At 44.2% G+C, this 13,175-nt stretch overlaps 1 protein-coding gene across 1 annotated transcript; it reads left to right on the top strand.

Moving 5' to 3' along the window:
- Positions 1-4,908: 4,908 nt before the first annotated feature.
- On the top strand, positions 4,909-10,484 carry LOC129617843 (uncharacterized). The gene is made up of 16 exons (XM_055532889.1): positions 4,909-5,563; positions 5,635-5,852; positions 5,908-6,927; positions 6,978-7,315; positions 7,376-7,562; positions 7,645-7,829; positions 7,909-8,067; positions 8,120-8,305; positions 8,390-8,480; positions 8,541-8,796; positions 9,017-9,144; positions 9,190-9,416; positions 9,500-9,676; positions 9,799-9,931; positions 10,011-10,151; positions 10,227-10,484. The coding sequence occupies exons 1-16, from the start codon at positions 4,909-4,911 to the stop codon at positions 10,482-10,484; spliced, it is 4,359 nt and encodes a 1,452-aa protein (XP_055388864.1).
- Positions 10,485-13,175: the final 2,691 nt, after the last annotated feature.

Raw genomic sequence — 13,175 nt, 5'->3', positions numbered from 1 at the left:
GTTGCCGCAGTCGTGGTTGTTGCCGCAGTCGTGGTTGTTGCCGCAGTCGTGGTTGTTGCCGCAGTCGTGGTTGTTGCCGCAGTCGTGGTTGTTGCCGCAGTCGTGGTTGTTGCCGCAGTCGTGGTTGTTGCCGCAGTCGTGGTTGTTGCCGCAGTCGTGGTTGTTGCCGCAGTCGTGGTTGTTGCCGCAGTCGTGGTTGTTGCCGCAGTCGTGGTTGTTGCCGCAGTCGTGGTTGTTGCCGCAGTCGTGGTTGTTGCCGCAGTCGTGGTTGTTGCCGCAGTCGTGGTTGTTGCCGCAGTCGTGGTTGTTGCCGCAGTCGTGGTTGTTGCCGCAGTCGTGGTTGTTGCCGCAGTCGTGGTTGTTGCCGCAGTCGTGGTTGTTGCCGCAGTCGTGGTTGTTGCCGCAGTCGTGGTTGTTGCCGCAGTCGTGGTTGTTGCCGCAGTCGTGGTTGTTGCCGCAGTCGTGGTTGTTGCCGCAGTCGTGGTTGTTGCCGCAGTCGTGGTTGTTGCCGCAGTCGTGGTTGTTGCCGCAGTCGTGGTTGTTGCCGCAGTCGTGGTTGTTGCCGCAGTCGTGGTTGTTGCCGCAGTCGTGGTTGTTGCCGCAGTCGTGGTTGTTGCCGCAGTCGTGGTTGTTGCCGCAGTCGTGGTTGTTGCCGCAGTCGTGGTTGTTGCCGCAGTCGTGGTTGTTGCCGCAGTCGTGGTTGTTGCCGCAGTCGTGGTTGTTGCCGCAGTCGTGGTTGTTGCCGCAGTCGTGTTGCCGTAGTTGTGGTTGTTGGCGCAGGCAACGGTTCGCAGCGGCAAAAATTACGGCAAAAGGGCAAGGTCCAAGGATTATCCATGCATTGTTGGCAGAATTCTTTCGAGGCTTTGTGTCACATGGAATGGAAACTATTAACCACTAGAACCGCAAAGAGAGTGAGAAATAACTTGTGATTTTTTTGGATCATGATCAAAAAACTGATGGATTGAAGATGCAACTGATGGATGAAGATGCAACTGACGGATGAAGATGCAACTGATGGATGAAGATGCAACTGATGGATGAAGATGCAACTGATGGATGAAGATGCAACTGATGGATGAAGATGCAACTGATGGATGAAGATGCAACTGATGGATGAAGATGCAACTGATGGATGAAGATGCAACTGATGGATGAAGATGCAACTGATGGATGAAGATGCAACTGATGGATGAAGATGCAATGCAACTGATGGATGAAGATGCAACTGATGGATGAAGATGCAACTGATGGATGGAGATGATTGCCAATGAATGAATGCCAACCAGGTTTGCTGTGATTGCATTTGGTTGTGCACACACGCACAACAGACAAGCTGACTGTTATGTGGATCGATCAACGTAGAATGTGTGTTCGGTTGGTCTGCTTCGAAAAGATGTTTCACGGCCTCGATGTGTGAAAGAGAAGGTTGTGAAGAGAGCAGGGCTTGCCCCATGTTATTATCGCGATCGCTCTGGTGGACAAGATAGCGTATGCTGATGGTGTTCCAAGAAACGAGTGCATCGATGGCAGCTGACTTGTTCCCTTTCAAGCAATACGAGTTAGAGATACTGATAGCTTTGAAAGTTGTTGTTGTTTCCTGGATGCAAAAACAAAATGAATGAGAAACTTGCTAGTGCCAATGAGTGAGTGAACGGACCATTCCGACCAACATGAAATGATTCCCCCCAGACTGCGGGATCAAAATATTGTACGTTCTTTCTAGAATCTTTCTGAGTGCGTCAGTTCTCCTCCTCACAGCCAACGTGAGATAGTCAGAAACGCAACCGAAACAACCAAGAGGATGTTGTCCTGAGTTCTACGCGAAGCAAGGGAAGATCTGTAACGTTGACCAGCTTCGTGTCAAGTTCCCTCTCACGCCAGAGCAACATGCACATTGTCGCTGAAACCCCATTCTGAGTTCTTCATTAGAGGCCAGAAGTCTTCGTCAAGTTTCTGTTATTTTAGAGACGGTTGATTCCTGAGGGTCTATCACAAAAAAACCATTCATATGTTCTGCGTTCTTCCATTGTTTGCATTTGGAGGCGTTTACGCGTTTATGTTCAACTGCGGACGCCTTGCTAGGAACCGTAAACAGGACTCGATCCTTGACTATCTGTTTTTCTGTTACTCCTCTTGAGGATCCAAAAGTGATTGATGAGTCCACGTTTGGGTAAATTTTTTTTATCCCTCCATAATAATTGGGCCATGTCTGCTCTTTAACTGCAGGAAGTGTTTGTTGTTGTTGTCTGTCAAGTTACTTCATGAAGTGATCGTTCCAAGGAACTTGCTTTTCATCATCATCGTTCAATTTCAAAGGTCTTCCCGTCAGCTTTAACGCAGAATTTCTTCTGAGATTCAAAGGGATTCTATTCCCGTCTCTCTAGCCTTTTCTCTTTATGAATGTAGACATCGGGTCCTATTTTCTTGTCCAGCGCTAATCGTTCCGTCTAATATCCCGATGGGTAATTATCTAACTTCCCCAGTATCGAAAAAACATTCAAAAAATGGAACTTTGGGAAAACTCAAGTATGGATTGTCTTCAATGCAAGGATGGTATGTATCACTATTTGGCTGCTGGTATTTTCATTTCGCTTCTCCAGGAGAGCATCGATGGAGGATTCGCACATTGTTCACTATTTCGAACATCTCGACGAAGCCAACACTTCCGTCGCGCTTTTTGGGGTATATGACGGCCATGGAGGCCCTCAAGTGGCCCATTTTGTCTCCCGTCACATTGTCGATGAACTTGTGAAAAATCCGGATTTTAGAAAGGGTACCTCTCTTTCAACTCAATATTCTGTCAATCATTCTTATGCGAATTTTTTAGGTCGGTTCGATTCCGGTCTCCGCGCAACTTATATCGCTCTGGACTCGCTGCTCGCTAGTGAAGAAGCCCAATGCGAGCTTGAGCTCTTCTCTAAGGAGTGTCTTGATCCCCAAATTCTTGCTAAGTTCCCTCCAATCAACCAAACGACAACTGCTGAAGATCTTGAGGCTGTTGCGGCAAGAGCTGAGGTTTCCCCTGGAGGCAGTGATACTCCATGCAAGACAGGATTTCGATCAACAGTGAAACTTGGAGGGAAAATGTTTCACAGAAAAAATGAGAAGAAAAGGAAAACAGAGAGCGAAGTATTGAGTAGCCCGAGAGCGGAAGTATCCTCTGACGAATTTTCAGACCTGACAGAATCAAAAGGAGATCCAAAAATGAATTGTGATGCTACCGACAAAAAGGAAAGAGACGCGCAGCTGCTCAATGAGGCAGCTCCATCTCCTGGACAACAAACCAGTTCGTCGAAAGGACCACAATCAAGTCCGAACTTCTTCAGTTTGGCTGGTTTCCGCTCGCTCCTTGCGGGGCTGGTTCGAATCGGGTCGGCGCGATCAAACCAGGGATTTGCAATGGTAGCTGGATGTACTGCTGTGTCTGTTCTCGTGACCGTAAGACAAACGTCATCCAGATGAGAACTCTTAGCGTTCCTGTTTTCAGGACAATCAAGTCGTCGTAGCAAACGCCGGGGATAGCCGTTGTGTGCTTTGTCGAGGAAGTGTTGCCGTGGAACTCTCTAAAGACCATAAGCCGTATTTGGTTGAGGAGAAAGTGAGGCGCTAATTTGTTACAAGTATCGGCATCCTGTTTTCTCGTTAGGCTCGCATAGTCTCAGCGGGTGGCTGGCTCGAACTGGGACGTGTGAACGGCAACCTCAATTTAAGTCGCGCTCTAGGAGATCTCATCTATAAACTCAATTCATCTCTACCTCCCGATAGACAAATTGTCTCGGCCGTTCCAGATGTTATTTTTGCAGATCTCAAAGAACAGGACGAATTTCTTGTAAGTCTCAAAAAGCTCTGTTTTTCGAGCAATCACTCTTTTCCAGATCGTTGGATGTGACGGAATTTGGGAATCTGCCACTTCGCAAGAAATTGTCGATTTTATCCGCGAACGCATCAATGTGAGACGTTCATGATTCTCTCTATAGCTTTTTTTTTATACGTCGACGTTCATGATTCTCTCTATAACGTACTGTTCTTTAGGATGCCGTGAAACTCAGTGATATTCTTGAAGTTCTTTTCGAAGAATTGCTTTCCCCAAATCCTACTCTGTTTGAATTCGGCTGCGACAATATGTGAGAGTCATGCTATTTCACACTCCCATCTAACTCTTCTATCAGGACTGCCATCATCGTAGATTTACGTCCACAATCTCGATGTCCGAAGCCACGTTCGCCGCGAACGGCTCCGTCGTCTTGTTCGTCTCTAGAAGGTCGGAAATTTCCCCCTCGGGTCAATCATCACAATAGACCCTTGCGGGAAATCAGTCGTGTTCCAAATCGTCATCGCGCGCCAACAGGGGTGGTCCCAACGGAGGACCCTCACTCGGAGCCTCTGGTCGATCGAATTTCATTTTGGGAGGGACACGACGGATCGCCTTATGCTTCAGGACGAGATGGCGGGAAAACAACCACCGCGTCTGTTGCAAAGGACTTTCCAACGTGGGAGGGTGTCGTCGCTGCGATTTCATCAGGCGTTCCTGCGGGTTCGGTGAACCCTGAGAATCTCCCAAAGCCCAAGAGGAGTTTTGGCAGTTTGGATCAAGTAGGCGACGAGATGGCAGTGATGGAGTCCCGCGATCCAATTCCAGTCTATGCGGTGGAAAGGTCCCTATCTGACGAGGCATTTGAGGAATTATCTAAGCACCTCCCATCTGTTGATCCTATCATCGATTCCTCTCTTATTAAAAGTACAGATGGTTCAGATAGCCGCCCAGAAATCTCACTCCAACGCCAACCCCAGCAACTTTAACCCTTCATGAGATTTTTCTATTTAACTTAAGAATTAGTTCCACTCTTCTACGAATTCGTAAAAATTTCTTTCAGTCCTGCCACCTGAACCTTTTAACAATTTAATATGAGTCAACACCACGAGGAAGCCCAATTTCCACTTGTTCCTCCCCGCCAACAACGAGGGACGCAATTACAGCAACAACCAACGGTGACTAGTGATTCTGCCGTACAAGACCATAGAGATGTCAATGTTCAACAGTCGTTGGACCGTCAGTTTAACACTGCACCCGGCATCGGTCAGAGAGAACTCGTCCCCCCTCCCGCCAAACGGCAGCGCCTCTCCGAGGAAAGTTCTCCGCCTGTGGATTTTTCGTCTGTTGGCTCTTTTCTCTATTCAACAGAACATGGTCCTTCTTCCTCCCCCCATGCACCCACAAGTTCTCATTTTCCTTCTTTGGATTCGTCTTCCTCGGAGGCCCCAACACCCCGACAATCCACAAATACCCCCATGAACGTTAACCCTCAATATCTTCCCAGTGTTTCTCCCATTCTACATAATCTTAAAACACCCCAACCTTCCGCTCCCCAGGGGATTCTCCCTTCTCCTGACAGTCGTGTCCCAACGGTCTCTCCCGTTTCCGTTGGGGACTCTGTTACGGATCGCGCCGAGCCCAATATGCCGGCTTATCAGTCTTCCCGTCCATATGTTCCCTTGCAACAGAAAACGTCGCTTCCTTCTGGTTATCAGCAAAGTCAATCATCTCCCTCTTTGGTTCAACGTAGTCATCCAAATGTGTCGCTTCTTCGTCACCAACCCCAAAATATTCACCTCCAAAGTCAACGACAACAGGAACCAGTACAACAGCAGCAACAGTTACATCAACAACAACAGTTACACCAACAACAGCAACAGTTACACCAGCAGCAGTTACACCAGCAGCAGTTACACCAGCAACAGCAACAGTTACACCAACAACAGCAACACCAACCGTTACACCAACAACAGATACAGCAACAGCAGAAGTTACAACAACAGCAGCAGCTACAACAGTTACAACAGCAACAACAGTTACAACAGCAACAACAGTTACAACAGCAACAACAGTTACAACAGCAACAACAGTTACAACAGCAACAACAGTTACAACAACAGATGCAACAACAGCAACAGCTTCAACAGCTGTTCTTGCTCCAGCAACGACAGCAACTGCAGCAACAACAAGATCAGCAGATTCAGCGATCTTTTAGGAGTCCGTCGCAACAAAACACTGAAGGTTCTTCTCCCACTCCACCACTTCAACCATCCAGGGCAGAAGCGTCAACAACAGAATCAAGTGGATTAAGAATCGATACACGTTTTCCGTTTCTGGTCAGTGAAGTCAAACGCACAATTGAAGAGGGACGGGCGGTATTAACAGTCCCTGGTGCCCATCAACAAAACTCTCTGGGTCAAGATTCTGTACTTTCTCTTCTACTTCATCATGACGCGTCTCTGATAGAAAAGTTGCGAATGGCATCAAGAGATTCGGAAAGTGCCGTGAAGCGCGGGACTCTACTTCATCGATTGCACCGTGAAATCGATCAGCTTGAATCTGCGCTGATGCTTGAAGAGAAACAGGAAGACACTCCGACGTCTATGGAAGCACCACCCGCGCCAGTTAAAACATTCAATACTTGGTTCGAGTTGTATGATGATTTGAAGAGACAACGGTTGCTAAGAATGAAGTCTCCATCTTTTTGGAAGGAGGAGCAAAAACAATTGAAAGATCAAACTGACGTCCCTGTTGCTGCCGACATGGCGGAAAACGGACTGGGTCATGAACGTCTAGAGGCTGCTCTCGGCAAAACCGATGATTCTAAATCGAAGCGACCCTCCCGTCGTCGTTGGGCGAGACTAGCGGAGTTTCAGAATTACATTAGAACTCAAGTGACGGTCCATCACTCGATTGCGAGTGCGTCTGCTTCGTCTTTTGGACCAGACGACCCTCGAAGTTCTGTTGTTTCCCATTTGCCTCCGCAAATATCAATTTCATCGCGAGAGGGAAGAAAAACGAAATTGCTAGGCCGTCTTCGAACTGAATCCCAGATGCTCTTGAGGGATTTGGATGATCGAAAACGCGCGAGGCTTGATTTTCTTAAAGAGGTAAAAATGTGCCGCAGCTTATCAGTTTTCACTGAAGTCTACTTTCGCAGGTGGTACGACATCGTAATCGTTTTGTAGACTTTCATGCAAGAAACGTGAAACTCACAAAAAGAGTTGCATTGAATCTGAGTCGACAGCTCGCAGCAAGAGAGCGAAAAGATTTGAGTTCTGAGGCTCAATTTCAGAGAGAGCGTTTGGCGGCGTTGCGGGCGAGAGACGAAGTTCAATATATGAAGCTTTTAAGAGAAACGAAAAATCAGCGCTTATTAGAATTGGTCAAACAAACAGAAGACTATATGAATCAACTTGGAACTCTCGTAAGGCAACATCGCGACGAGCAACAGCGTAATGGAAGAACGGAGGAAGCTGCAAATGACGCGAAGGAGGAGCCCCAGTCGGTCCATTTGATCGCTTTCTTGCAAAAAAATTTTGTTTTTCTTTCTTTCAGAGAAGACGGTCCTTCATACGATGCTTTAATAGCAGCGAAAAATCGATACTTCGAACTCACCCATTCAATTCAAGAGGAAGTCGTTGTTCCCCCAAGCAATTTGAAGGGAGGACAATTGCGAGAGTACCAATTAAAGGGATTGTCATGGATGGTATCCTTGTATAACAACAATCTCAATGGAATCCTCGTGAGTAGATAAAATAGACCTATCAATCTGTTTATAAGACGGAAAGTACGTCTAGAAAGCGTAACACATGTTTGTTTTGAAGGCGGATGCAATGGGTTTGGGTAAAACCATACAAACAATTTCGCTACTTGGTTATCTGCATGAAGTGAAGGGCACAAAGGGACCGTTTTTGATCGTGGCGCCCTTATCGACGCTCCATAGTGGCTGGGTCGCTGAATTCAAGAAATGGCTCCCATCATTTCATGTTGTAATTTATGATGGATCCAAGTAAGCTGCATTTTTGGGCTGATGATCTTTCCATTACAAGTGATTATATATTGATAATAGTGCTCTTTTCTCTATCAAGGGATCTTCGTAAAAGCCTGCGTATGAAGTATTTTGGCACGTCCAACGATGCTGGTGTTGCCTTCAACGTATTGTTGACAACAGACGCATTCATTATGAAAGATGCAACACACTTGAAAAAAATAAATTGGGAGTATTTGATAGTCGATGAAGCTCATCGGTAATGAAATCAAGCGTTATTCTCACTTTCATTTTCTGTCTGTGGATCTCAGGCTTAAAAATCCGCAATCCAAATTGGTTCAAGTACTAACAGATAAGCGTGCCGGTCGCGGGTTTCGAGTGAAGAGACGTTTAGCGTTGACGGGAACTCCGCTTCAAAATGATTTACAAGAAGTTTGGGCTTTGCTGAATTTTTTGATGCCGACAATATTCAACTCGTCGGAAACTTTCAAACAATGGTAAGAAGTTCTTCGCCCATTGGCGTATTTTTGGCAAACCTCTAGCGATGCCTGGATTCTTCATTTCATTTGTTTCTTTCGAAGGTTTAATGCACCGCTATCGCAAGCTGGGTCTCAACACCAGGTTGATATTACGGAAGAGGAACAGCTTCTTATCGTTGACCGTCTACATAAAGTATGTCGCTTTACTTGTTGATCTGATTATTGCTTTTGACATTGCTGTCTTCTTAACCAGGTTCTTCGGCCATTTCTCTTACGTCGAGAGAAGAAGGAAGTCGAGAACGAGGTTCCTCAGAAGCATGAGGAAGTTCTTTGGTGTCCGATGTCCGGACTTCAGCAAGAACTCTACAAAGTGATTGAGTCTAGAGAAACACCAAATGGTGCATCCGTCGCCTCGAATGTTCTCATGCAATTGAGGAAGGTGTGCAATCATCCGTATCTATTTTGTCCCAAAGGCCCAGCTGGACCAGAAATTCCAAGTCAGTTGAATGGTCTCCATTGAATGCCTTCGACATCCTGCTTCATCTCTGCATATTCCCATATCGCATACCTTTGACTCCATCTTTGTATATCTTACCCGTTCTGTCTTAAATATATTCTGGTTTTCGAGTGTACTGTCGATCATGCATACATGACTCTCCATCGCATCTATATATTTACTGTATGTCGCGTATACTGCATCAAGTGTGCTGTCTGTCCTATTTTGTTCAGCCGATGAAAGTTTGCTACGGGTCTGTGGGAAATTCTGGGTTCTTGATGACGTTCTGACTAAATTGAAAGCAACTGGCCATCGCGTTCTCATTTTCTCTCAAATGGTGAAATTGTTAAATATTCTGGAGGTGCGAATTTGATCCGTACTTCGTTGTTCTATCAACTAAATTCAGGTCTTCCTCTCCCTTCGTGGTTGGGCATTTCTACGCCTGGATGGTTCAACATCTAGTGAAGATCGACTGACCCGATTGTCTCTCTTCAATCAACCGAATTCGCCCTATTTTATATTCTTGTTGTCGACGAAAGCGGGCGGTTTGGGTGTCAATCTTCAAACAGCTGACACTGTGATCATATACGATTCTGATTGGAACCCGCAAAATGACGAACAAGCGCAATCCAGGTGTGTTATTGATTTTGAACAAATCGACGACTCTTTTGGAAATGTTGGTGATTCGATTGGAATAATGACGATGATTTTCTCAGAGCGCATCGAATCGGGCAAACGAGGGAAGTTCTGATTCTTCGGTTGATTACAGCTGATACGGTCGAAGAAAGAATTTTAACTGCGGCGGGAATTAAGCTTGATAAGGACGCTTTGGTGATTAAGAGCGGAATGTTTTACGATTCTCATCATGATCTCGAAGACGAGCGGAGGAATAGGTAAGAATGGTTGATCGATATTTCGATAGTGGATAGATATTTCGATTATGATGGAATCTTAGCGATGTTCTTGTGATAGTCTGAAAAATGATGTTTCAGTGATGATGATGAACTGTTTTTAGAGTGAAAGCCGTCTTGTCAAAAAAAAATCAACGGCAATCCGCGACATTTTATGAGCACGGCGTCGTGAACAGAATACTCGCTCGAACTGAAGAAGAGTTGGCCGTTTTTAGCAAAGTCGATAAGAAACGAAGAGTAAGATAACTTCTTTTTTTTCTTGAGTTCGAATTTGAAATAATGTTGTTTCATCTAGTAACCTTGTTCTTTGTTGTAGTTGCTGGGCCTCGGCGGTCTGATTCTTCAATCTGGTTTTCCACCAATTTTGAATCGGCTGAGTCGTAATCCGAGCCAGACGAGTGCAAATGAATGGAGGGCAGCATATGCACAGGATTGTCCATGGGTTGCTAAGAATCGAGTACGTTAGGATCGGGATGCTCAAATATTATATATTTTGTCAATGGAATTCTGATGACTCTATATTATCTTTCAGGATATCATCACAGCAGAAAAGGATTCTCCCGAAATTCTTTCCACTAAGAAGTCATTGATAAACAAGAACGTGTTGAGAGCGATTTCGGAAATTTGTTCAAATGCAAATCGAGATGTATCAGCAGCCTCCGTTATCCCATTTATCAACGTTCCCAACTCCGTGGACCATCCAACCTACGCTGATATCATACAGCAACCAATGTGCCTTCAGCATATAAAGACGTTTGCCGAAAGACAAAACTTCTCATCCCTTGTGTAAGAATTATTGTCATAATTATCTCCTTTGAGCGCATAGTTATATAGTTTGTCTTGTCTCGCAGAACCCTGGAGAAGTACCTTTCTCGCATTTCAAGCAATTGTCGGCTCTTCAATGGTCCCGATCATTCACTATTTCATCAAGTAGGTTTAGCCAGTAGAATGTCGCTGATTATTGGCGCTAATTATTGAATGAAGTCGCGCTATGATTGAATGGAGTGTCGCTATGATTGAACGGAGTGTCGCTAATATAGAATAAGAATGAGTGGTTGATGCGTTGTTGTGATTGACATTAGGCACTTCAACTCCAAGGCGTGGTAATGGAACTCGCAAGACGATACTGTTGCATTGATTTTGCTGAGATTGACCGAAGAAGAGGCAAGAAGAATGCACAAGATCTAGAGAAGATCAAAAAGGTGACGTTTATGAATATCTGAGCCGAAATACAATCTAGTTCTCATCGTTTGTTTCTTCACAACAGTTGCTTGAGTTGTCGCCTGGAAGTTCTGACAGTTCGGAAGATGAGGAGACGGAATTAGACGCGGAATCGAGTTTAATGGAAAAGACGGAAATTAGCGAGTGTGACGCTTATGTAAATGACTCTGTAGTTGAGGAAGAAAAATACGAATACGAACAGGAAAGTGAAGAAGATTATGCGCAAGACGATTACGAAGCTGAAGAGATGACGCCAGTAGATGAATTTGAAAATGAATCTGTCATATCGACAACGCAACATCCGCCAACAATGACGATCAGATTATCATCGTCATTATCTAAACCCCCTCATCATGATTCCCCTCCGGAATCGTTCAACCAATAGCAACATTTTCAATTCTAGTATATTCATTACAGCAAATTGCTGTTTATCTTCGTATGAAATGTTCTTTTTTTTTAATTTTTCAAAAAAATGGTACAAATTGATTAACGAGGTCAACGGTAACTCTCAAACAATTCGAGAAGAAAAATTTTACATTCTCTACTTCTTAGATAAAAAAACTAAAACGAATTTTGATTGAAAACTAATTACAATTCCGAAACTCTACAAAATGTTACCGAAAGGTTTGAATGTGCTCAACTCCATCTTGATCAATTTGCTTCAAAAATCCTTGAGGAAATCGGACTTGAACTTTCCCATCTGGATACGCACAATCGACTTGTCCATCAGGAAATCTGGAAGAAGCCGTCAATGAAATAAATGCTATCCATGAATTGACCGCAACGTACACATTATATGCTTTCCCATCTGCAGTAGTAATGTTATAGATTGTGTCTTGATGAAAGTAATAAAACTGAAAAGACAAGACTTTTACCGAAACAATTTGCTTGTATTTTCCGTACTTGAGTTCCTATAGGTTGAATACCACGAATGTCCCCATTTGTAAAAAAACTGAAAATCCATCCAGCAGGAGTCTAAACATGGAACAAGAATTATCTAAATCATTATTACAAAGACTTACAACAACTTTTCTGGTTTTGTCATTAAAGACAATTTCTCGATGCCCGTCTTTATAAATTAGTTCACGCCTTCCGTCTGGTTTTGTTGTAGGCCTTTGAATCAATTCTAAAGCGTCTGGCAAACCCAATAATTTCAAAGAATCATCGAAGGGTTTCCAAGATTCTTCTAAATTGAAATTTAATAACTCTGAGAAATTTTCAAGAGGGAGTGGATTTTTCGCATTCATCGTTGCTGATGGAACACTCCTCCCTTCTTCGATTTTTTTTTGTTGATCTGCTGCTGCTTTTAGTCCTTCTTCATTGAATCCTCCTCTTGAATTGTAACCCTGTTTGTTGCTGCGATTCAAAGTGCCAGTTCCCTTGTTTTGGGACGGCCGTCTTCGTCGAGCTTCGAGTTCTTCGGTCTTTTCCTCGTCAGGAACTGTCGAAACATTCGCTCCAAATTCTGAGCTGCGTGCTGGACTTCTGTGACTCAATAACTTCGTATTCATTCGCTGTCCTCCACTACCGCCGAGAGACAGAGTTTCTTCAGCTGATGAAGCCACTGATGAAGACAGACTTGATTGATTGCTCGATTGCCGTTGTTGATATATTTCATCATTGAAGCCATTCACCGTGTGAAACTCAGAAGTCGATTTTTGAACATCACGAGAATCATTTATAGATTTTGACGAATGGGATGACAGGGACGATCCGGGAAATCGAGGTTGGGATGATCCAAATCCCAATGGTTGTTTTGTTTTAACATTCGAAAATCTTCCCATAGACGGTTGAGATTTACTTCGTGGCACCATCATTTGATTTTTGATTCCAATTGTTCGAGCTGCTGCTTTTTGTTGTCGCAATAGACGTTGACTCAGCTGTTGTGATGTTTTCTCAAACTGCTCAACTGAACTATTTAATGATTGATTCTTTTTCTCAAGCAAATGAACCTTATTTTGAAGTCTTTCAATTAAAGATCGATACCTTTCCTCCTTATCCAGGAATTCATCCTAAATCATTTAATATTTGTGAAGATTAGGATCCCACATCATTAACTAAAGTCACTCACTTGCAATTGAGCTAAAGATATTTTTAAATTCCGATTTTGTTCTTCCACTCTTTCTTGTTTGATCGATAAATTTTGTAATTCTTCTAAATCTTTTTCAAATTTCTTTCTTTCTCTTTTCAGAGCTTTTCTCGAAGATTCGACGTCCGCCATCGCTGCTTCTCTTTCCGCTGCAATCCCAATTCTCTGTTT

Source organism: Condylostylus longicornis, unplaced genomic scaffold, assembly GCF_029603195.1.
Source record: "Condylostylus longicornis isolate FDR11 unplaced genomic scaffold, ASM2960319v2 ptg000662l, whole genome shotgun sequence".
NCBI classification, from domain to species: Eukaryota; Metazoa; Arthropoda; class Insecta; order Diptera; family Dolichopodidae; genus Condylostylus; species Condylostylus longicornis.
The sequence above is the reverse complement of the archived record's forward strand: the minus strand, read 5'-3'. Positions and strand labels throughout refer to the sequence as shown.